Source organism: Mauremys mutica, chromosome 1, assembly GCF_020497125.1.
Source record: "Mauremys mutica isolate MM-2020 ecotype Southern chromosome 1, ASM2049712v1, whole genome shotgun sequence".
Classification (NCBI taxonomy): Eukaryota; Metazoa; Chordata; order Testudines; family Geoemydidae; genus Mauremys; species Mauremys mutica.
This window is the reverse complement of record NC_059072.1, coordinates 234,906,230-234,929,988: the sequence shown is the minus strand read 5'-3', so window position 1 is coordinate 234,929,988 and position 23,759 is coordinate 234,906,230. Positions and strand designations below refer to the sequence as shown.

At 42.8% G+C, this 23,759-nt stretch overlaps 1 protein-coding gene across 5 annotated transcripts in view; it reads left to right on the top strand.

Annotated features, from left to right (window-relative positions):
* Positions 1 to 23,759, top strand: part of STS (steroid sulfatase) — a 184,596-nt gene that overhangs the window by 127,290 nt on the left and 33,547 nt on the right. For 4 of the 5 annotated variants that reach the window (XM_045000095.1, XM_045000016.1, XM_044999950.1 and 1 more), the window contains one exon: positions 6,350 to 6,471. In XM_045000095.1, the coding sequence (XP_044856030.1) occupies positions 6,350 to 6,471 (122 nt within the window). Of the gene's footprint in view, positions 1 to 6,349; positions 6,472 to 9,103; positions 10,642 to 23,759 lie in introns of those variants that run through there. The other variant, XM_045000137.1, reaches the window with a different exon arrangement.

Below are 23,759 nucleotides of genomic sequence, written 5' to 3'. Positions count from 1 at the left end.
TACACTCAGTAAATCATCAGCAGTGAAGAAGCTCTTCTTTGAAGTTCTGGAGAAATACTGGTCTGTCTTCTGGTGCTCATTTTGGTCATGTAAAATGAATATGTGCACCTACTTAACTAAACTCAGTGCAGCTTTCCTTCTGTACCTCCTTGGAGGTCCTAGGCAAAATAATAAATACAAATAATAAAATAAAGCAAAATAAGACAAAGTAATTCAGAGTTAATACATCAAGCATAACTTATGATTACTTATTATTAGGCCAAATGGGACGCTTCTAAGAATAATAATGAATGAGAGTGGCAGAATCTGGATCCAAATATATAAATTGCTTTAAACTTCAGGAAATCCTATCCCGGTTGAAATCAGTGGGAGTTTTACCTATGATTCCAAAGGGGCCAGGGTCTGACCCCATATTTTCTTCTTGGACTTTTAAAATTAACCTTTGCTTAATGAAATCACGCATAATAAATTGATAGCCATTTCTCAGATCATTCATTGCCAGGAACTTAATCAGTGCAAATATCCTCCTGCAGAATTCCAGAGCAAATTGAGAAACATTTTTTGGAAGCTGCAAAATTTGGTTCCCAAGATCAAGTGTGAATGTCTGATGTACTGAAGTTCTGGGCTCGATTGTGTCACTAGGACATGGCCTTTACTAAGGAGAAGCATAGAATCATAGAATCTCAGGGTTGGAAGGGACCTCAGGAGGTCATCTAGTCCAACCCCCTGCTCAAAGCAGGACCAAACCCAACTAAATCATCCCAGCCAGGGCTTTGTCAAGCCTGACCTTAAAAACCTCTAAGGAAGGAGATTCCGCCACCTCCCTAGCTAACCCATTCCAGTTCTTCACCACCCTACTAGTGAAAAAGTTTTTCCTAATGTCCAACCTAAACCTCCCCCTCTGCAACTTGAGACCATTACTCCTTGTTCTGTCATCTTCTACCACTGAGAACAGTCTAGATCCATCCTCTTTGGAACCTCCTTTCAGGTAGTTGAAAGCAGCTATCAAATCCCCCCTCATTCTTCTCTTCTGCAGGCTAAACAATCTCAGTTCCCTCAGCCTCTCCTCGTAAGTCATGTGCTCCAGCCCCCTAATCATTTTTGTTGCCCTCCGCTGGACTCTCTCCAATTTATCCACATCCTTCTTGTAGTGTGAGGCCCAAAACTGGACACAGTACTCCAGATGAGGCCTCACCAGTGCTGAATAGAGGGGAATGATCACGTCCCTCTATCTGCTGGAAATACCCCTACTTATACAACCCAAAATGCCATTAGCCTTCTTGGCAACAAGGGCACACTGTTGACTCATATTCAGCTTTTCGTCCACCGTAACCCCTAGGTCCTTTTCTGCAGAACTGCTGCCCAGCCATTCGGTCCCTAGTCTGTAGCAGTGCATGGGATTCTTCCATCCTAAGTGCAGGACTCTGCACTTGTCCTTGTTGAACCTCATCATACTTCTTTTGGCCCAATCCTCTAATTTGTCTAGGTCCCTCTGTATCCTATCCCTACCCTCCAGCGTATCAACCACTCCTCCCAGTTTAGTGTCATCTGCAAACTTGCTAAGGGTGCAGTCCACACCATCCTCCAGATCGTTAATGAAGATATTGAACAAAACCGGCCCCAGCACTGACCCTTGGGGCACTCCACTTGATACCGGCTGCCAACTAGACATGGAACCATTGATCACTACCCGTTGAGCCCGACCATCTAGCCAATTTTCTATCCACCTTACCGTCCATTCATCCAGCCCATACTTCTTTAACTTGCTGGCAAGAATACTGTGGGAGACTGTATCAAAAGCTTTGCTAAAGTCAAGAAATAGCACATCCACTGATTTCCCCTCATCAACAGAGCTGGTTATCTCATCATAGAAGGCAATTAGGTTAGTCAGGCATGACTTGCCCTTGGTGAATCCATGCTGACTGTTCCTGATCACTTTCCCCTCCTTTAAGTGGATCAGAATTGATTCCTTGAGGACCTGTTCCATGATTTTTCCAGGGACTGAGGTGAGACTGACTGGCCTGTAGTTCCCTGGATCTTCCTTCTTCCCTTTTTTAAAGATGGGCACTACATTAGCTTTTTTCCAGTCATCCGGGACCTCCCCCAATCGCCATGATTTTTCAAAGAGAATGGCCAATGGCTCTGCGATCTCATTGGCCAACTCCTTTAGCACCCTCGGATGCAGCGCATCCGGCCCCACGGACTTGTGCTCATCCAGCTTTTCTAAATAGTCCCGAACTACTTCTTTCTCCACACAGAGCTGATCACCTCCTCCCCATACCGTGCTGCAGAGTGCAGCTGTCTGGGAGCTGACCTTGTCTGTGAAGACAGAGGCAAAAAAAGCATTGAGTACACTAGCTTTCTCCACATCCTCTGTCACTAGGTTCCCTCCCTCATTCAGCAAGGGGCCCACACTTTCCTTGACTTTCTTCTTGTTGCTAACATACCTGAAGAAACCCTTCTTGTTACTCCTAACATCTCCGGCTAGCTGCAACTCCAAGTGTGATTTGGCCTTCCTAATTTCACTCCTGCATGCCTGAGCAATACTTTTATACTCCTCCCTGGTTATTTGTCCAATCTTCCACTTCTTGTAAGCTGTTTTTTTGTGTTTAAGACAAGCAAGGATTTCACTGTTAAGCCAAGCTGGTCGCCTGCCATATTTACTTTTCTTCCTACACATCGGCATGGTTTGTTCCTGCAACCTCAATAAGGATTCTTTAAAATACAGCCAGCTTTCCTCGACTCCTTTCCCCGTCATGTTATTCTCCCAGGGGACCTTGCCCATCAGTTCCCTGAGGGAGTCGAAGTTTGCTTTTCTGAAATCCAGGGTCTCTGTTCTACTGCTCTTCTTTCTTCCTTGTGTCAGGATCCCGAACTCGACCATCTCATGGTCACTGCCTCCCAGGTTCCCATCCACTATTGCTTCTACTTTTTCTTCCCTGTTTGTGAGCAGCAGGTCAAGAAGAGCTTTTCCCCTAGTTGGTTCCTCCAGCACTTGCACCAGGAAATTGTCCCCTACACTTTCCAGAAACTTCCTGGATTGTCTGTGCACTGCTGTATTGCTCTCCCAGCAGATATCGGGGTGATTAAAATCACCCATGAGAACCAGGGCCTGTGAGCTAGCAACTTCTGTTAGTTGCTGGAAGAAAGCCTCGTCCAGCTCATCCCCCTGGTCTGGTGGTCTGTAGCAGACTCCCACCACGACATTACCCTTGTTGTTCATACTTCTAAATTTAATCCAGAGACTCTCAGGTTTTTCTGCAGTTTCATACTGGAGCTCTGAGCAGTCATACTGCTCTCTTACATACAACGCAACTCCCCCACCTTTTCTGTCCTGCCTATCCTTCCTGAACAGTTTATATCCATCCATGACAGTACTCCAGTCATGTGAGTTATCCCATCAAGTCTCTGTTATTCCAATTACATCATAATTCCTTGACTGTGCCAGGACTTCTATGTTGCTGCATGTTGCTGCATTGTCTCAGGACAATCCCAGAGAAGGAAATGTGGTTCAGGGAGTCACAATTCCCTCCCTGCTCTCCCTTTGCTGCTCAGGGAAAGTAATTTGCTGCTGGCCTATAGCACAAATAAATTAATACTCTGACAACATGCCACATGAGCTCTGTTATGAGTTCTGTCGGCTGGTGTGTTGAGGGGGCAGATTAAAATCTCTATCCATTCCCCACCTGTCCCCCATTATTCTCTGCTGCCTGCGCAGGCTAGTTGACTTGTAACACCTCAACCCTGTGTGGCTAAACTCAAGGCCAAACTAGCTTTTGAAGGGGCATATTACCCCCTATGCACCTGCACAGTCATCTTAACCATCTGAGATTGTTTGGAGTTTATTAGTATTCATTTATACAGTTTATCTGACACTCTCCATGAAATGGTGTTCAAAATTAATTATGACTTTCAAAGTGAAAAAAAAATGTAATATTTTCCATGGAAAAATAGGAAGGAACATCACAACTGGCATCCAGAACTACTTTATGAAGTGACTATTTTTAACTGTCCATTAAAACTCAAATTAGATAGCTGCAGAATTAGTTCATCATATGTTGTTAGAATATTCAAGCTACTCTGAGTTCAATAAAGCAGGGTCACTTTTTAATTTTACATGGCAAAAATGAGTACCAGCTGATACGCCAGACTGGTATTTCTTCACAGCTGCAGTGAAGAGACACTCTGCTGCTGATGATTTATTGAGTGCTTGTAGAAACAGACAAGACAGGTATAGGATATGAAAAATTACAGGCTTGCCCTGGGACATCCATTACAAACAATCACTCTGTTAGATCCTTGGTGGTCTTGATGTGTGCAGATTTTAAGGACATAGATCTCATGCTCTCGGAGTGGACACTAAGCCCCTAGGAATGTTCTGTTTTGTTTTGTTTTGTTTTTCCTCTTTTCCTGTGATGCCCCCACCACTTTCTCTGCTTTAACCTCTGCCATCAAATTGCTTTGTTGCCACCACAGTCCTTCTAGGCAAGGAGAAGTGGAAAGAACTACATGCCATAATTACTGTTCTACAATAGCTCAAAACAGGTTATTGTGACTAGCATGAAGCACTCCAGTGACTGGATCACTCACCAGCTGTCCTCTGAACTCTTTCCAGCAAAAAAAGCCAACAAATAGGTTTAGATCTGGGAAAAGCTACACGTCAGAGAGGAAGACCCAAAAATGAGGTTCTAGGATGGGAAAGATAGCAGAGACCACCCTCTTCTGACTGTAGGCAGCTGCCCCTGGGGGATTAAGTAGAAAAGGGATTAATTAGAAAAGAAACACACATCCTTAGCAAAGAGACTGGAGAGGGAGGGTAGCAGAGGCACTTTCTTCTCCTATCCTCATCCTTGTAGCAGCCAAAAAATAGATAAGGAACCTAATAAGGAGATTTTCACCCATGTACAATGAGTTACCTCTGAGTCTGTCTACATTTGATGAGTCATCACTGGGTTCTCTCTGAGGCCATGTTTACACTAGCATTTATGTTGGCAAAACTTCTGTCGCGAAGGGGTATGAAAAGGTCCTGCAACCTGTGTCTGTTTCTATGATAGTCAGCCCCTGTTCCAGCCTGTCTCTACTCCTATCTCAACGAGCTATCTCATGACTCTGATTCCATGAATCAGACCGCAGGACACTAGGGGGTAGGAAAGTAGTTTCTAATTTTATCAGACACTTCCTAGCCAGGGAGTGATATCAGAAATGGAACCCTACGCGGAGGCCAGGGACAACATTGTGGTAGAAGCCCCAGTATCTTCTCCCTCCTCATTAGCTTGGGGTGAGTACTTAGCTCACCATGGTGGTGGTCCATGATTTCCAAACTTTTCTCATCAGTTTCTGGCCAGTAGGTTTAATTTCCCAGTAATTACTTGGCAATTTTTTCAAGCATTGGTTGTAATAACAGGGAATTGCATAATAATTAAAATGTACATAGAAGCTTAAAAGTTCAACTGTTTTAAAACTGTTTTTACAGGATGTCTTTCAAAAAGCTGAAAGAATAATAGCCTTGCTGATCTATGTATGTGCATGAATTAATCTTTTCTAAAAACTGTTGTAAAACATGTAATTCACACAATGCCAAAACCGTGGATTGTGATTATTTTTTCCTGTCAGTTCATTCTAGCAACTTGATAGCTTAATGAACAGAAACAGTCATGTTTTGCTGATTATATAACTCCTTTTTCATCTAAATGGATGGATTCCTTCAAAGCATGATCAGATATGTCCAGCAGCTGTTAGAGAACTATTTTTATTTGGTGACCATGCAGTTCATCCCTTAACATGTATTCTGAAAATAATTCATTTCAACTTTGGAATCATTGCATTCATATTTAGTTTAGCTTATAGAATACATTCAGGTAGTGCCCTGAATGTCCCTAACCATGAAAGCTAGGGCAGAACCAAGGGCATGTGTTGAAGATTTCACTTACCTGTCCCACAGCTACCACAGCAAATCTACTCTTTTAAGCAGCATTAATGGCTATACGTGTTTATGTATCTAGAGGCCCATGTTCCAGAAATGTACTCACATACAGCTCAATTATTTCCAGACCAAAAATAGAGAGAATGGGATAGGAAAGGCAACTATCCGCAAAAGGCAAAATGCAAAATTAATGGTCCTGTGAATAATGTAGAACTGGAGAAAAAATGCCAGCAGGTTTTGCTCCAGATTCACCAATTTGTTGTGTCCCTTCAAGTCATGAAAAGTAGGCCAGCTCTAACACTCCGGCCTTCATGGTGGAATGGCACTTGCACTGTCTGTTAGGAAATAGAAATGCATAGTTAGTTTTTTCTCAGCCAGGAAAGGCTTGTGTTATTCTCCCTTACTTTGAAATGCTTTCTTATTCAGAATTATTGATGGACATGATCTGATGCCCTTGCTTCAATGGAAAATTCTCCGATCCGAGCATGAATTTCTCTTCCATTACTGTAATGCATATTTAAATGCAGTGCGCTGGCATCCAGGAAACAGTAAGTAAACTTGCCTGTTCACATTTTAAATATTTCATATAATTTTTATTGCAACTTGAAAAGAATCAGAAAAAAGCCTCAGGCTATGGTTACAAATAAATTGCTTAAAGTGCTGGGTTTTTTTCTTCATCTTTTGTATACCTTTCTCCTTTTTTATCCAGAAAACACACCTATCTACACAGCCAATTTATTATTTGACATTAATTTGATGCTGCACAACAATGTTTTATATCAACACAGTGCCGAGACCTACAGTAACTGAGTATATTTTCTAAATTTTTATTTGTTTAGAGCAGAGTTTCTGTAACATGATGTTACATTTGAGTCAGAGCCAGATATTACTTTTTAAATAAAATGTACAGCTAATAGGAATGTTTGCTGGACAGCTTAGTGGGTATTATGCCAACTGGACAATTTTTACTATTGAAAGCAACAAAGTATAAAGGAACCACTGGGACAAAGTCACAAATCCCAAGTGAATTATTAGACTTTTCATGCTTTTATGAACACTATAATTGTGCTTTGAAGGCCAAGGAACTAAACATTGCTCACTGATCTATTTCTTTTTATTAGCTAAGTTTTCATGGTGGCATAATGTCAACCTGTTGCCCTTCCTATAAAAATCCCTGTGCTGAAGGAGTCATTTTCTCATTTAGGTGACACTATGCAGTACTTGTCCCAGGTCAGTTGACACTCATGGTGACAAATTATAAAAAGGCTTCAGAATGTTGACATGACACAAACCTTTTGCACTGGGCATCACCATTCATGCTGTCAATTTCAATGCTTTTCAGCAGGTTTGTTAGCCTGTCAGGAGAGGTGGATTTAAGACTCTGATTCGTAAACCTCAAATAATTTGGAGGTTTAGTGTGAATAATCATCTATACATCTTATCCAAAACTTTCCATAATCACCTTGGACTGCATATGGGGATGAAAATCCTGGAAAATGACAGGACTGATGCAATTAAAAACAGATATCAAGATGCTACACATGTAAGTAAGGCTTTAGGAAAGAAATGCATGAAGTGGTGTATTTGAGAACCAGTACACGATCATGGAATGAAAGGGTATTGTAATGCTCAGTCATGCAACACGAAGATGTGATTATACCATTTAGGTATAGCACCACATCCAGAACAGGGTATAACTGCACTACCCTACAGGGAGCAGGGGACGCAGTGTGTTTCTCAGAATTCCCAGGTCTATAGAGGTTGTTTGCTCACTACCATGTGTGATGCTTTATGGAGTATGTGGGACACCTTATGATATTGCTGATACCAGTATTATAAATTTGCAATGAATCATGGCAGAGATACCATATGAGGTATCTGCAAAAATGTTATACTTTGCCAAGTCTGATAATCTTTTTAATATGTTTGTATCACCTTTATATTATGAGTTATAGACACATAGGGTATATCTGTGTTTCCAAACTTATGCTGTGCATCTGGGCGACACCCCCAGACAGATTGGCGGCAGCACTGCCCAGCCTGCTTTATGGCCCATCAAGGGACATCAGCTGTACAGTGAACTCATCGAAAGGGTCAGGGGCTACACCTTATGACTCAGCAAGGCATGCAGGGGCATGCCCAAGGATAGAACTCTAAGGCTTCCATAGGGTTGCCAATTTTCTAATTGTACAAAACTGAACACCCTTCCTCCACTCCTTCCCCAAGGCCTCGCCTCTGCCCCACCCCTTCTCTGAGCCTCACCCCCACTCACTCGCTTGCTCTTCCCTGCACTCACTCACTCTCTCCTTTTCACCAGGCTGGGGCAGGGTATGTTGGGGTATGAGAGAGGGTGAGGACTCTAGCTGGGGGTGTGGGCTCCAGGATGGGGCCAGAAATGAGGGGTTCAGGGTATGGGAGGGGGCTCTGGGCTGGGGCAGGGGGTTCAAGTGTGGCGGGGAGGTGAGCTGGAGATGTGGGCTCTGGGGTGGGACTGGGGATGAGGGGTTTGGGGTGCAGGAGGGGGCTCTGGGGCCAAGGGGTTCGGAGAGTGGGAGGGAGCTCTGAGCTGGGGCAGGGGGTTGGGGTGTGGGAGAGGGTACGGGCTCCTGGAGGTAGTTTGGGTATGGGATGGGGCTCAGGACTGAGGCAGGGGGTTTGATGCAGGAGCAAGTGTAGAGTGCGGGCTCTGGGTGGGAGTTTGGGTGAGGGAAGGAGCTCAGGGCTGGGGCAGGGGGTTGGGATGCGGGAGGGGATGCAGGCTGTGGGTGGTGCTTACCCTCAGGTGGCTCCTGGAAGTGGCCGGCATGTCCCTTGGCTCTTAGGTGGCCAATGGGAGCTGCAGAGCTGGCACTCAGGGTGGGGGCAGTGCACAGAGCTCCCCTGGCCATCCCTCTGCCTAGTGGCTGCAGGGATGTGTCGCCACTTCTGGGGAGCCACGCGGAGCCAGGTAGGGAGCCTGTCAGCCCCGGGCCAACCAGACTTTTAATGGTGCAGTCAGCGATGCTGACTGGAGCCACCAGGGTCCCTTTTTGACTGGGTATTCCAGTCAAAAACTGGACACCTGGCAACCCTAGGCTTCCAGGCTATGTGCTGGGTAGCTTGTGTTTGGAACAAAGAAAATACATGGTGCATGGCAAAACCCTATAAAAGGCAGCTGCATCTTCTCCATTTTGTCTTCAGCCCTACTTCTTGTCTTCAGTCCTGCTTCTTGCCTCTGGAGGAACTTTGCAACAAACTGAAGCTCTGTACAAAGGACTGAATGACCCATCCAAGCTGTGGATGTGTTCCAAAGGGACTTTCAAGCCACCAAACTCACCAATACTGTTCAGAACCTGGTATATGGACTATGAAATCTTTGTATTATGTGGTTGCATTGCCATTTAGCAACTCTCTTCTTGTTCTTTCTTTATAATAAACCTTTAGTTTTAGACACTAAAGGATTGGCTGGCAGCATGGTATTTTGGATAAGATCCAACCTAATATTGACCGGATAAGGTGGCTGGCCCTTTGAGGTCAGAAAAAACATTTTGTATAGTGAGCAGAGTTTTAAAATAACTTTTCACTGTACTGGACCTAGGTGCTGATTGGGAGCGAGAGACCTTGAATGCAATAAAGGGGCTGTGTGATTTCTTTTTCTTGATGACCAGTTTGGGGATCAGAAGCACTGTTTGTAACTGGTTGAGGAGTTTAACTTCAGCATTACCCACCAGTCTTGTGAGTATCTGCTCTCCCTTTTGCAGCCTGCCCTGACTTTGGCATTTCCAGTGAGGGCTGTTCTAGGCACCACCGGGTCACACCATTCATCTTTGTGGAGTGGAGTTCTCGCTCCTTCTCCTGAGCAGCTAGTCAGCTTTGGTGTCCCTTAGGGAAGAGGGGTGAGTGGAGAGAGTTGGAGCAATGGACCCTTATCTTCTCAACCTCTTTAGTGACTAGAATAGAGCAGACCCTCTTATTCCCAGAATTCATGGACTGCAATTTTTCCTAGTACTAAGATGTGCCGTACAAGGGTGGCGAGAAGTCTGTTTGCATCCTCCCTCCATGCCGCATAGCAAAACAGAGCTAGGCAGAATCTGGCCATAAAGTTTGCTTGATGTCACTTTTGTATGGAAGTGTTGTAGCAGCTTGACAATCATGCAGAGTATCATGCAGAGCACAAGCAGGTGGTAGCTAAACATTCTTCTTCTCTCCCTTTTGTGTCAGTTTCTCTGGAGAGTGTTCAGTTGTCATTGATAACACTCTTTTCCAATCCCAGCTCTTCATAAATACCTTTTCTGTGGAGACAATAGAGCAGCATCCATAAAGATCTTTGCTCAAGCCAGTAAAAGGTCCTTCACATAGCTTATCTCACTCCAACATGTTACTGTTGTATAGAAAGAGACTCTATGTACTCCTCTAGCTTGTTGCTCTAGTACGCAGCTGATGTTATCAACATTGCTATGGGCACTGACCTGGCACAATATAGTATTTTCCTCACTTCTGATTTCTCAGTAGCTCTCTGTGGCAGTTCTCTGATATTGTAAGAAGCACCTGATATGTTCAAAATACAGTATATTATTAATTAGTGCTCTTTAAGTGTTCCCAACTTCTCTTATTGGCATTTTGACCACTAGTTTCATATGCAATTCTGAATTTTATTATTACCATTTGAACCCTCAAAATAAGCAGCTGAATCAGCTGATTGTATATACAATTGTTGTACTATCAGTAAAGTATCATATAAAAACTGATGATGTGCTGCTCATGAATATCATTGTGTGGTGTATGTACAGGTGGTGTGTAAAGAGTGATGCATGTATACTGGAAAAATGTTCCTAAAATATGTTGTGGGGGCAGACTTGAGGAACAAAGGAATGTTGTTTTGCATGTGTCTCCAGTGTAAATGGAACAAGGTGATTCCAGAGACAATAGAAGTTAGATAGAAGTCACCAGGAGAATGGGAAGTCAATAGCTGATGAGAAGAACTTTAGCTGGGAATACACTTGAAAAGAATACATTTAAAAGGTTTACTGGATTATAAAAAAGAAAGGGCAAATTAGTTCATGGGTATCCTTAAAAAAGGCCTAGAAAACTATAAAATGCTATCCTATCATACTCACTTAACCTTACCCTTCTTGCATTGTGGTTTGCATGTGGGCACAAACCCAAGCCTGCATAACAAAAATGAAATGTATGCAAGTATCAGAGTATGTATGTTTCTTTCTTGTCTTTGTATTTTATGTACTCTTTAGAAAATATGCTTCAGCCTCGTAAACTCTGCAGTGTCCGTAATGGCTGTTTCTGCTAGGGATTGCATTTGTCCAAAAGGAAGAGCTTCCAGCATCATTTGTCCAAGTGCAAAAGTTTTGTAAGGATTGAGCATTGAAGGTTCCAGAATGCTAGCATGCAAAATATCCTGTATATGCACTCACATCTATGGCTAGTTTAAATTTAGTTAAAGGGCTGCAAGTCCCATATGACTGTGTATAGTGCCTGTACACCAGAATGGAGCTGGTCAAGCTTTATTTGACAAGAACTTCCAAGAAAAGGATAACAACCAGATCTTTTCTGTACATAGAGAGAGGCTCAGGAAACTAGTGCTAATACAAAAGAGCCCTGTATGAATTTCCACCGTCTTCCCTCTAGCCAGCTGCAGCTGTGGAAGATGCTTGAATTACTGCAGATCTAGGTTTTACCAGAAGGAGGGAGACATTTAGTACCTATCTGGACAAAAGGAAAATAAAGGTAAATCATTTGATTTTTTTTTCTTAAATAAACTAAAAACACTGCAACAAAAGACTGAATCCTTAGTACAGTAGCCTTTTTCAGACTGATAGCCAAATGGATATTTAGGATATATGTATCCTCAACACCCAGATGCTTAATTGGATTGATCTCCAAATAATACAGAGTAGAGTCAGAGTATGAATGAGCTGCATACTTTGATGGCTGATCTTCCCTTCACTGTATTTCACCAAGACAAAGTTGTTCTGCATCCTTTTACAAACCTGTTTCTGAGGTCCACCAAAACCAAGCCCTTTGGCAGTGTTTTCTTCTTAAAACCCCATTGTCAACCAAGGGAAGCTAGGTTCCATACCCTATCTAGAGTATTGCTAGTCTATTGTGCTATTTTATATTGAGGTTCTTATACTGAGCCCACTACTGTGATATCGGAGTGGCTCTTATTAGTGTGTTACATGATTTGACTAGAATCTGCCATATGTGGTTCTCTTCTTTTTTTCTGTCCTCTGCCCAGGGAGAAAATTGTGTTTGGATTCTTTTACATTTCTTTTTAAATTATTGTTTGTTCTTATTTAGATAAGACTAAGGTATTAGGTGTTAAAGTGTTTTGTAGGTTTTGGGAGCCAATGTAAAGGGAATGTAATTTCGATGCAGTGCCTGTCAAGGTGGATCAGATTATGCATTGAGACACGTTATGCTTTAACTGAAAATCTGACCATCTCTTTGCTAGGATTCTGGCAGAATCAATGGCCTGCCTCCATACTGTTTCCATCTTAGAAAGCTGCAGGGCTGCTACCAGTTCTGCTCACATGTTTACATAGCACCTTTCTCGATGTGGCATCTAGGTCTGATGCTCACTTTGGGAGGGCAGTACAGCAATCTTTGTTTAATTAGAACTCCTCAGCCCACCTTCTTGGGGTTTGTAATGGTAAGTAGATTCTGACAAATGGGAATATGCAGAGATCATCTCTAAGAAGAAAGGTTGATTTGCAGTAACTGTGGTTCACTGAGAGTGTTGGCTGTCAACATATTCACGCTAACTGCTGACCATCCCTATTGCGCTCTAGGGGCTGGTCTACACTACGGGGGGAAAATCGATCTAAGATACGCAACTTCAGCAACGTGAATAACGTAGCTGAAGTCGAAGTATCTTATATTGAATTACCTACCTTCCTCATGGCACGGGATCGATGTCCGCGGCTCCCCATGTCTTCTCCGCTACCGCCGTTCGGGTTGGTGGAGTTCCGGAGTCGACAGGAGCGCGTTCGGGGATCGATATATCGCGTCTAGATGAGACGCGATATATCGATCCCCAAGAAATCGATTGCTACCCGCCGATACGGCGGGTAGTGAAGACTTACCCTAGGACTCTGAGGTTTAATAGAAGGAACTGAGGTGGCTGGGGGTTGGGGAACGCATGGCCCATTATAAACTTGTCTCTGAACATTCAGTACTACAAAGGGCTTTTGTAGAAGCTCCTGAATCTCAGTGATGCTGGAGGGCTGTGCCCACACATATTAATATTCTGAAGCTACACGTTTGAAAAATTCTAATTCCTGGTATTTAACCTGTCTTTTTGCCTAATTAGATGTCATCTTAAGTGCTCAGGATCCTAAATCATTAAACATTTACACTTTAAAAGATCATAATCAATGACAATGTAGTTTCTGCTTTTAAAGACTAAGCCGTCTAAGGTTTTGTATAATGTTCTGGTCACTGTATATGTCAGAATATGCTCTGGCCTAATTTAACTTGATCAAATGCTATAGTTCTGCTGATGCTAAGAGACTGGTACTTCTGTACTATGGATTGCTCTTCTCTGTTAAAGTTACAATTTACATAAAGGAATACTGTAAAAAATGTCAAGAGCTGCTGCTCTGGAACTTTACTGGCATAAGAATTAGTGCTATTAAAAATGCATCACTATGACAACGTAATTATAAGGAGAGCATTCATCAAATAAAGAGTGTATTTCTGGTCGCATGGCACTGTTGCATGTTGCAAACTCAGAGGCCTATTCTGCTCTCATTGTGACCATCATTCCATTAATATAAGTGGGAAATACACTGCACACGCTGTGCAGCAAATTCCTGCGTGCCTTGTAAACATTCTGGAATACAAAACAGCACAGTATATATTACAAAGAAATAACAATCCTAATGGGGTTTTTTGCACTATAAGTAAAAATCTGTTGATAAATGTCAAGCTGATTGCACTAGCAACAGTTCAGCTTCTCTATTACAAATGAGGATTTTAGTAATACAAAGGAAACTGCTACTTTTAGACAAAGAAGAGGAAGGAGGGAAAACATAAGCTTCATTTTTGTGTTTAATAGAAATGTTTACTGACTTATCTAGCATGAATGAGATCAACTTCTTATTTTTTTACTAGACAATAAGTTAAACCAGCACTTTTACGGCTTCCTTGCCCTCTCTCCCTACCTCATAGTAGGTTGCTTCCAGTACCAAAACTGTGAGTGTCAATATGAATACTTTTAAGGGCCTTGCCATGGCAAATTAAACTGAAATGAAATGCCAATAAAATCAAAACAGTGCATCATGAAAACATAAATGACTGATAGAAAGGGGAATACAATTCACTGAGATATATTAATCTGCATAGACAGAGGGGAAGAATCTACTAATCTCCGTGTTACATTGCCTCTGGTACTGAGACACAGGATAAAGGGAGAATAATACCCAAGTTATGAGTTTTAAAAATACCAAATGAAATTATTAGCAGCTCTCATTACAAGAACAACCACACATCAAAAACAATTAATTGATCCTTTTTGTGAAAAATACTGACTCCAAACCTTTAACATAGTGATGTAATTTAGAAATGCCTTTGAGAATTCTTACCCATCAGTTCACTTGGGACAGCCCAACCTCAATGGGAGAGGCTGAGGTTGTCTGGCACAGGGGGCCCCATGCTGCTTCACACATTATGGGCCATATTACTACCAAAGGCCACACTATTATTGTCCCTTCAAAGGCCATCTGGTTGGTCAGATGACATTGGATATTACAGGTTCAGACCAATGGTCAAGGAGCATTCTTGTCAAACCTCTTGCTAGTCAGTCTTTGCCTACTCATCCAACCTGAATTAGTTGGCTAATTTTGTTCTTTGGTAGACCAAGCTTTGTGAAGAATTTCAATTCATAGAATTATATTCATATTGTGTGAATCAGTAACGTAATATTGTTGCAAAAAAAGGAACATCATTCTGGGATGTGTTAGCCATAGGGTACGTCTACACTACGGGACTATTCCGAATTTGCATAAACCGGTTTTGTAAAACAGATTTTATAAAATCGAGTGCGCGCGGCCACACTAAACACATTAAATCGGTTCGAGGCTAGTGTCGATTTCTGGAGCGTTGCACTGTGGGTAGCTATTCCGTAGCTATCCCATAGTTCCCGCAGCCTCCCCCGCCCCTTGGAACTTCCGGGTTGAGATCCCAGTGCCTGATGGGGCAAAAATCATTGTCGCGGGTGGTTCTGGGTAAATGTCGTCAGTCACTCCTTCCTCTGGGAAAGCAACGGCAGACAAGCATTTCGTGGCTTTTTTCCCTGGATTGCCCTGGCAGATGCCATAGCATGGCAATCATTGAGCCTGTTTTGCCTTTTGTGACTGTCACCGTATGTGTAATAGATGCCGCTCACAGAGGCGATTCAGCAGCGCTACACAGAAGCATGCTTTTGCTTTTGCATGATAGCAGAGATGGTTACTAGCCATACTGCACCATCTACCATACCATAAATTGGTAATAAGATGGTCATGGTTACCAGTCCTTTTGCACTGTGCCATTTGCTGCTGTCATAAGTGCCCCTGGCCGATCAGCCAGGGGCGCAAAAGCCAAAATTGGGAATAACTCCCTGAGTCAATCCCTCCTTTTTGGTATCTAAAAATAGAATCAGTCCTGCCTAGAATATGGGCAAGTGTACTAGAGAACCACTGTATCATAGAGCCAGAGAGCCCAGCTGCTCTGTGTCAGATCCCACAGAAATTATGAGCTGTATGCTATTCACAGGGGCTGCTCCTGCAACAACCCCACCTGTTGATTCCGTTCTTCCCCCAGCCTTCCTGGGCTACCATAGCATTGCACCCCCACTTGTGTGATGAATTAATAAAGAATGCAGGAATAAGACACAGTGACTTGTTAGTGAGAAATGAGTGGAAGGCAGCTTCCAGCTGCTATGATAGTCCAGACAGGACAGTAAGGAGTGTGGAGAAGAGGAGCCCAGCATCTCTCTGCTAGTCCAGGGGTAATTGAATCTTTTCTTTACACATGAAGGGTGGGGGCTGATGGAGCTCAGCCCCCTGTTGCTATTATGAGGATGGTTACTAGCCATACTGCACCATCTACAAGGAAAAATTAGGGCCAGGCGCCCTTGATTGACCTCACTGATGCTAGTCGGCATGGTTACCAGCCCTTTTGCACTGCCCCATGTGCCAATAGACTGATGACGAGGACGGGTATCAGTCGTATTGCACCATCAGCCACCCATGGCGGGGGGGGGAGTGAGGATGTTAGTGTTGACAGCTGCAGCATCGCGTCTATCTGCAGCATTCAGTAAAGATAGGGTGACATGTAAAAGAGTCAAGAGAGGATTGTTTTCCCTTTCACTTCTGGGGGTGGGTGGGGGGGTGCGTAAATTGCCGAGCTATGCCCTGACCCACCGCGGACACGGTGTTTGACCCTAGAAGCATTTGGAGCTCAGCCAAGAATGCAAATGCTTTTCGGAGACTGCAGGAACTGTGGGATAGCTTGAGTCCTCCAGTCCATGAGCGTCCATTTGATTCTTTGGCTTTCCGTTACGCTTGTCACGCAGCAGTGCGCTGAGCCCCTGCTATGGCGTCTGTCTGGAGATTTTAAAAAAATGATTTTGAATTTCGTCTTCTGTAACGGAGCGCTGATAGAACAGATTTGCCTGCCCTTACAGCGATCACGTCCACATGGTCCATGCGGGAGCTCTTTCTTTATTTTGATTTTTAACTGCATCGCCACACGTGCTGATCGGAGCTCCACGCTGGGCAAACAGGAAATATTCAAAAGTTCGCGGGGCTTTTCCTGTCTACCTGGCCACTGCATCCGAGTTCAGATTGCTGTCCAGAGCGGTCAGTGGTGCACTGTGGGATACCGCCCGGAGGCCAATACCGTCGATCAGCGTCCACACTAACCCTAATCCGATATGGTAATACCGATACTAGCGCTACTCCTCTCGTTAGGGAGGAGTACAGAAACTGGTTTAAAGAGCCATTAAAATCGATATAAGGTGCCTCCTAGTGTGGACGGTTATGGCATTAAATCGGTTTTACGCTCCTAAAACCGATTTAAATGCCTAGTGTAGACCAGGCTATAGTGTAAGCAAGACACGAGAAGCATTTCTTCCATCTCTTAGCACTGATAAGGCCTCTAATGGAGTACAGTAACTCCTCACTTAACGTTGTAGTTATATTCCTGAAAAATGTGACTTTAAGCGAAACAATGCTAAGCGAATCTAATTTCCCCATAAGATTTAATGTAAATGAGGGGGTTAGGTTCTAGGGAAATTTTTTTCACCAGACAAAAGACTATATATATACACATATACACACACACACGCACATACAGTATAAGTTTTAAACAAACAATTTAATATTGGTACACAGCAATGATGATTGTGAAGCTGGGTTGAGGTGGTGAAGTTAGAGGGTGGGATATTTCTTATTTACTGCTATATGATGAACTAGCATTTGGCTGAGCCCTCAAAGGTTAACTGGTTGTTAATGTAGCCTCACTCTACAAGGCAGCAGGCATGGAGAGAGGGGAGAGAGCATAGCAGACAGAGACACACACCCTGTGTGTGTGAGAGAGAGATGCACATTTCCCCTTTAAGTAGCTGACCCCAGTCTTAAGTACACTGTCTTGTTAATTAGATCAGCTTGCTGAGACCGCAGCTGCTGCCTGGAAGCTCCCTCCATCCTGAACCCTGTCATGTGTACCCCCTGCTCTATGGAAGAAGGGGTAAGCGGGGTGCAGGAGCGGGGGGGGCACCCTGACATTAGCCCCCCACTTTTCCCCTCCCCCCATACAGCAAGCAGGAGTCTCTGGGAGCAGCTCCAAGGCAGAGGGCAGGAGCAGCACATGGCAGTGGGGGGAGGGACAGTTGAATGCCACCAATTGCTAGCCTGCTGGGCAGCTGCTGCACAGGGAACTTAGGGGAGCAGGGAGCTGATAGGGGGGCTGCCAGTCAACACTGATTCCAAGCCCCCACCAGCTAGCTGCAACGGGTTGCTCTTCCTGCAAGCAGTGGACAAAGCAGGCGGCTGCCAGACGATGTTAGAAGGGAGCATTGCACAACTTTAAACAAGCATGTTCTCTAATTGATCAGCAACGTAACAATGAAACAACGTTAACTGGGATGACTTTAAGTGAGGAGTTACTGTACTGTGTCCAGTTCTGGGCGCAACACTTTGGAGAATGTCGAGAGGAGAGCAACACAAAGGTCTAAAAAAAAGGAAAGATTGAAAAAAACTGGGTTGTTTAGTTTGGAGAAGACTAAATACATCTTCAAATACATACATTCAAGTCTTCAAGTTTATAGAGATGAGGGTGATAAATTGTTCTCCTTATCCATGGAGGAGAGGACAAGAAGTAATGGGCTTAAATTGCAGCCAGGGAGATTTAGGTTAGACATTATGCAAAACTTCCTAACTGTAAGTTAGTTAAGCACTGGAACAAATTACCTAGGAAGGCTGTGGAATTTCTGTCACTAGAAGTTTTTTAAAACAAGTTAGGGCTTATCTAGACTGGCAAATTTCTGTGCAATAAAGCAGATTTTTGCACTCCAACTGCAGATGTGTACACACTGCCAAGCCACTTCATGTGCAGAAACGCCTCAGTTGCAGCGCTGCAAAAAAACCTACCTCAACGAGAGTCGTAAGGCTATTTGCAGAGGCTCCAGCGCTCTATTGCCCGTGTAGACACCTGATTGCTTTCTGCGCTGTAATTGGCCTCCGGAGCTGTCCCATAATCCCTCAAGTGACCGCTCTGCTCATTGTTTTGAACTCTGCTGCCCTGGAGACATGCGCCCCTCCCCTTTCAAAGCACCGTTTCTGACAGCCGTTGGGTGCTGTGCTGATCTGCTGCGGGACACAAAGCAAACCATTAATGTGGAATTCTTGTGCTGTTGAACACAGAGGCAGGTGTGTGTGTGTGTGTGTGTGTGTGTGAGAGAGAGAGAGAGAGAGAGCACCCAGGGAGGGAGGTGGGGGCTGATGTCGGGGTTTCCCCGTCCCCCTGCATCAGGACTGGTTGCTTCCTGCCGCTGTCTGAACTTACAAGACAGCATGCCGACACGCTCTCTGTCCCCCAAAACACACTGTCTCTCTCCTCCCCTCCATACACACACACATTCCCTGTCACACACTCTTCCCCCCCACACACTTCAGTTTGAAAGCAGCTGACAATATAGCAGGATGCCCATGAAACAATGGGATTGGAAACCTGCATCATGCGACACTGTGCCTGTCCCATGAGGCATCGCAAACCCTTCCCAAAGCACCCTGAGCCAGTTGCACAGTGGGACAGCTATCCACAATGCGCTCCTGTCTTTGCTGTTGCAAGAGCTGCTAATGTGGATGTGCTCCACCATCACGAGCAGAGTGTGGACACGCAACAGCGGTTTAATTCCAGCATTTTAATAAAAGCAGTATAACTTGTGGTGCAGAAACTTGCCAGTGTAGACATACCCTTACTGTCAGGGACAGTCAAGATAATACTTAGTCCTACCTCTGTGCAGGAGACTAAACTAGATGACCCTTGAGATCCCATCTAATCCTACATTTCTACGAGTTACAGAAATAAAAATGAGTAAAGAATTTACTTTAAAGAAAAAAGTTCAAGATTGTAAAGATTTGACTGTCTGGTTTAACACCCCTTAAAGGGGTTTGATCTTCCAAGGGTGGATGTTCAGCGCTTTCTGAAAATCAGGCCCCTTTATCATGTGTCTTGCAAGAAAACTAAAATTGAGGCATCCAAAATTACTAGTCACTCTTAAATCCTTGGACAACGATTCATATTGAAATAGTTTTTCTTTTTTTTTTAAGCTGGGAGAATATCAGACTTTTTAAAATTGTTGCAACCACATTGTGCATTCTGTTGCCTGCTTTAAAATTTTGTAACCCTACGCTGCCAGAGATGGTTATCAGTGCTATACAGTGCTATTTAAAAGCCACAGGACAAGCAGTGGAAATGAGCCAGAAGTAATCAGGTTGCTGTTCTGGAAATGAAAATATCTATTCTACTCTGTTACTGGCTAAAAGGTTTGCCTTGTGAATAAAGCTGGTTGAGGAATAGAATAAAAAATGTCCACCTAGCCCTTTTTTTGAAATTTCAACATTTGAAAAAATTAAATGAGTTCTAGTGAATTTCTGCATCTTGGAATATATTGCAGTAATAAAAATGAATTCCATCAATGTCACCCACTGGGAGTCGGATCTTTAAATGTTTATATAGTAGTCAGTGCCAACAATTGTGGTCCGGAGTATTCCACTTTGTATGATATTCCATGAGAGACGTTTAGTCCTCCTAAAGGAGAGGAGTCTTCCTATTCATTGTTTATTTCAATTTTGTGCTCAGCACACACTATTTTCCTCTATGCACTTAGTATATCTTTACTCAAGGTGCAGGATTATTTCAGCTAATGACAGTAGATTTTTTTTTTGTTGAGACCTGAGGTTAAAAAATACGGAAGATTTTGCAGATGACAGGTGTCAGACAGATCAATTTAAAAAAAAAAGAAAAGAAACGTGTTTAGGTTTTACTGCACTATTTTTTTAAAGCCATGAAAAGAATTTAGGCCAAAATCTGTTCTCAGTTACCCAGGTGTAATTTAAAATCAGTGGAGATAAGAACGGCCATACTAGGTCAGACCTATGGTCCATCTAGCCCAGTATCCTGTTTTACAACAGCACCCAATGCCAGGTGCTTCAGAGGGAATGAACAGACCAGGTAATCATCAAGTGATCCACCCCCTGTTGCCCATTCCCAGCTTCTGGCAAATAGAGGCTAGGGACACCATCTCTGCCAATCCTGGCTAATAGCCATTGAGTGACCTATCCTCCATGAATTTATCTAGTTCTTTTTTGAGATGTATGATTAGGGAAGAATTTTACCTCTTGTGTAAACTAGTAGAGAAATCAGACTTGTTTCTGAAGATGAAAATGTGCATAAAAGAGTCACAATCTGCAATTTCCCCAGTTTCCCAAGACTGATATGAATTTGTACATTCTAACCCTTATTTTAATTAACAGGGTTGAAAATTATTCATGGTGTTGTGGTTTAGTTTAAAATGTAGCCATATCAATTTGTAACTCAGCATTTAAATAAAATAAATAAAATTAAAGAATGCCAAACTTGTGTACAAAATTGTCCTGAGAGCAGTTAAGCATGTAAGTAAGTGCTGGTAGATATTGAAAACTGGGAAATGGCTATGTAATTCTGTAGAATCAATCTGAAACTGTTCTTCCTGTTATAAATGTATGTGCGGGAGGATGGCTGAGGCTAGAGTGGCAACAGCAGTTGTAGAAACAATAATTTCTGTATGAGGAGATGTTTTCGAACTAAAGTACTTGGCAACACATCTTCCTCTCTAATTCAGCTCTCCTCAAATAGTTTTGGCTTAATTTTAAAAATGTAGTACCCTCATACATCCACAGAACAAATGAACATTATTTTCTTTAAAATGAAGGGGGTCGGGAATAAATATCTATTGAGATCTTCCAAATAGGCTTTCCCGTGTCCTCTTGTGGAAGAAATAATACTGATAAGAAGATTTGTTCATTGTGCTCCTTCCTTTATGGTGAATGAATGCTATTGCAGCTTCATATGTGAAATGTCAAATGTGTTACTATACATCACATTAGACCTATAAGCTTTGCCTTAGCTTTGTTTTTGTCTTTCTCTTACTTGCTTTGCTGAAGACTTTTTCATATCAATATTGTTTATCTTTTCTTAAATGAAAAAAGGTAATCAGACACTATTAGTGATTAATAAAGACTCCTATTGCTTCTGAGAACCCCAGGGCCTACTTACAAATACAAAAGAGAATAAAATCATCTATTTAGCTTTTTTGGTCCAGGAAGTGAACATTTCCTTTAACACAACGCACTTCAAAAGAAGTGACTATCATACAGTGTCGACACAGCCTTGTCACTAAAAGTTAGTGTGTGTAAATGGTCTTTGTTGGTTTGTCGGCACTTTTGCTGACAAAATACTTCCAGCCCCACGAGCAGCGTTAGCTTTGTCGGCAAGAGTGCGCTCCTGCTGACAAAGCCACATTCACACTGCCACTTGTATCGGCAAAACTTTTGTCTTTCATGGGGAGGCCTTTTTAAGTACCCGTGAAAGACAAAAGCTTTGTCCACAACTTTGCAGTGTAGACATACCCCAACTGTTGCCAGGTAAACTTTTTGTTTTCATACCATGAAAACAGATCTCTTTAAATTCATGCTCCTAGCACACCAACCTCATCTCTTCCTTCAGTAAAGGAAGTCAAACAGGTGGCATTGTGTGAGAGTGAGAGGGAGACAGAGCGCACAAGCACAAACCAAGGAAAAATAATCAAAGCAACAAATTTCTCCATTTCCTTTAAAAGCTTTGCTTTCTGATTAGAACAGGAGTAGTAAAACTGATTTAAGAACCTACCAGTCAAAGAGCATGGTGGATGTCCCTTGACACTGACATTCTATTCCCAGACTCTACTACAGTACTTTTTTCTCAGACAAAAATTGCAGCCATAACTGATCAGTCTCTTGAATCCAAGACATCCTGACCTAAATTGGTAATGTTCTTAGTGAATAGAAAAAAGTTGACAGGTTTGAATGATTATATAAAAGCAAAGACATTTTAAAGAGGTAATTTAGTACCATTTAGACGTCAATGTGAATGGGTTGCTGTCAGGAACAGTACCATATATTTGTGGTAGTAAAACAGTCTTGAGGATTCTGACCTATAGAATTTACATCCGTGCCTTGGACAAAAAAAGGATATAAACTAGGGCAGCTTTCTGTTTTTAAAGAGACTATCCATTTGGAAGGTTGGCAGCAGGCACAGTGAAAGTAAATAATAATCAATATAAAAAAGTAGACAAAAATTATGTTCCAACCTTCAAAAGTGGATGTCTGCTCACAAAATCACTTTAAAAAAAGGGGGGGGGCTCTTTAAAGATCTCCATAGCAGTGCACTTCCAAAGATAGCTTCAATTCAGTGCTAGATTTGAGCCTGCAGCATCCTGCATATTCAGAACATAGCACTGATTCATTCTAATTTTAAAATTGGATTCAAATGACATACGCTGTCTTAGGAAATGTGCTTCCAAGAAAGGAGTTACTTCATATGCATCCTGCCTAGTATATACAGTGTGCCAGATCACTTGGTTCCTCTCTCTCGCACAAAGTGCTTGTTTCTCAGGAAAAAAATAACTGAAAACACGATTGCCTGGAGTTGGCTAATGTATCATTACCTCATTAAGAACACTGTCCTGGAGGAGAGAGTGCCATAAAAGCATCAGAATGAAAGAAGAACTGTGTGGAAAATAAGGTTTCTAATCAGTGCTATGGACTCAGATTCAGAATGACCGTGTAAGTTGCAGACCAGGATACTCTGCTTTCACTTACGGGCCACAACAGATATGCACATATCTAGTGCAGGAAAATAACCACCCTTTTCCTTCTGCCCACAGCAGGCAGATAGTGTTCCTCGCCCTCCCCTTCTTCTCCTAGCACAGACAGTTATTTTTCTTCCTCTGCTTCTGCCAGTGCAGGCAGGCACTCTTCCCACTCCCTCTTACATCTTGGTCTAGGTGCTGTATGAGTCCCTCACAACATAATTTATTACATTTTCCTCCTATATCTTGGTTAATTATGTAAGGCTTCAATACTTTAAAAACTTTTTAAAAGCTTCTATTTGTTCTAAGTCCTTTGACTATTTCTCCTTACTGAAAAAGTATGAAAATCTGCCTGCAAACAGAAAAGTGGGGCTAAATTTAGCAAACAAATTGTTTGCTGAAGACATTTCTTTCAGCTCTTAACTAGAAATACAAAGTCCATGAGATCAGACGAAGCAACAGATT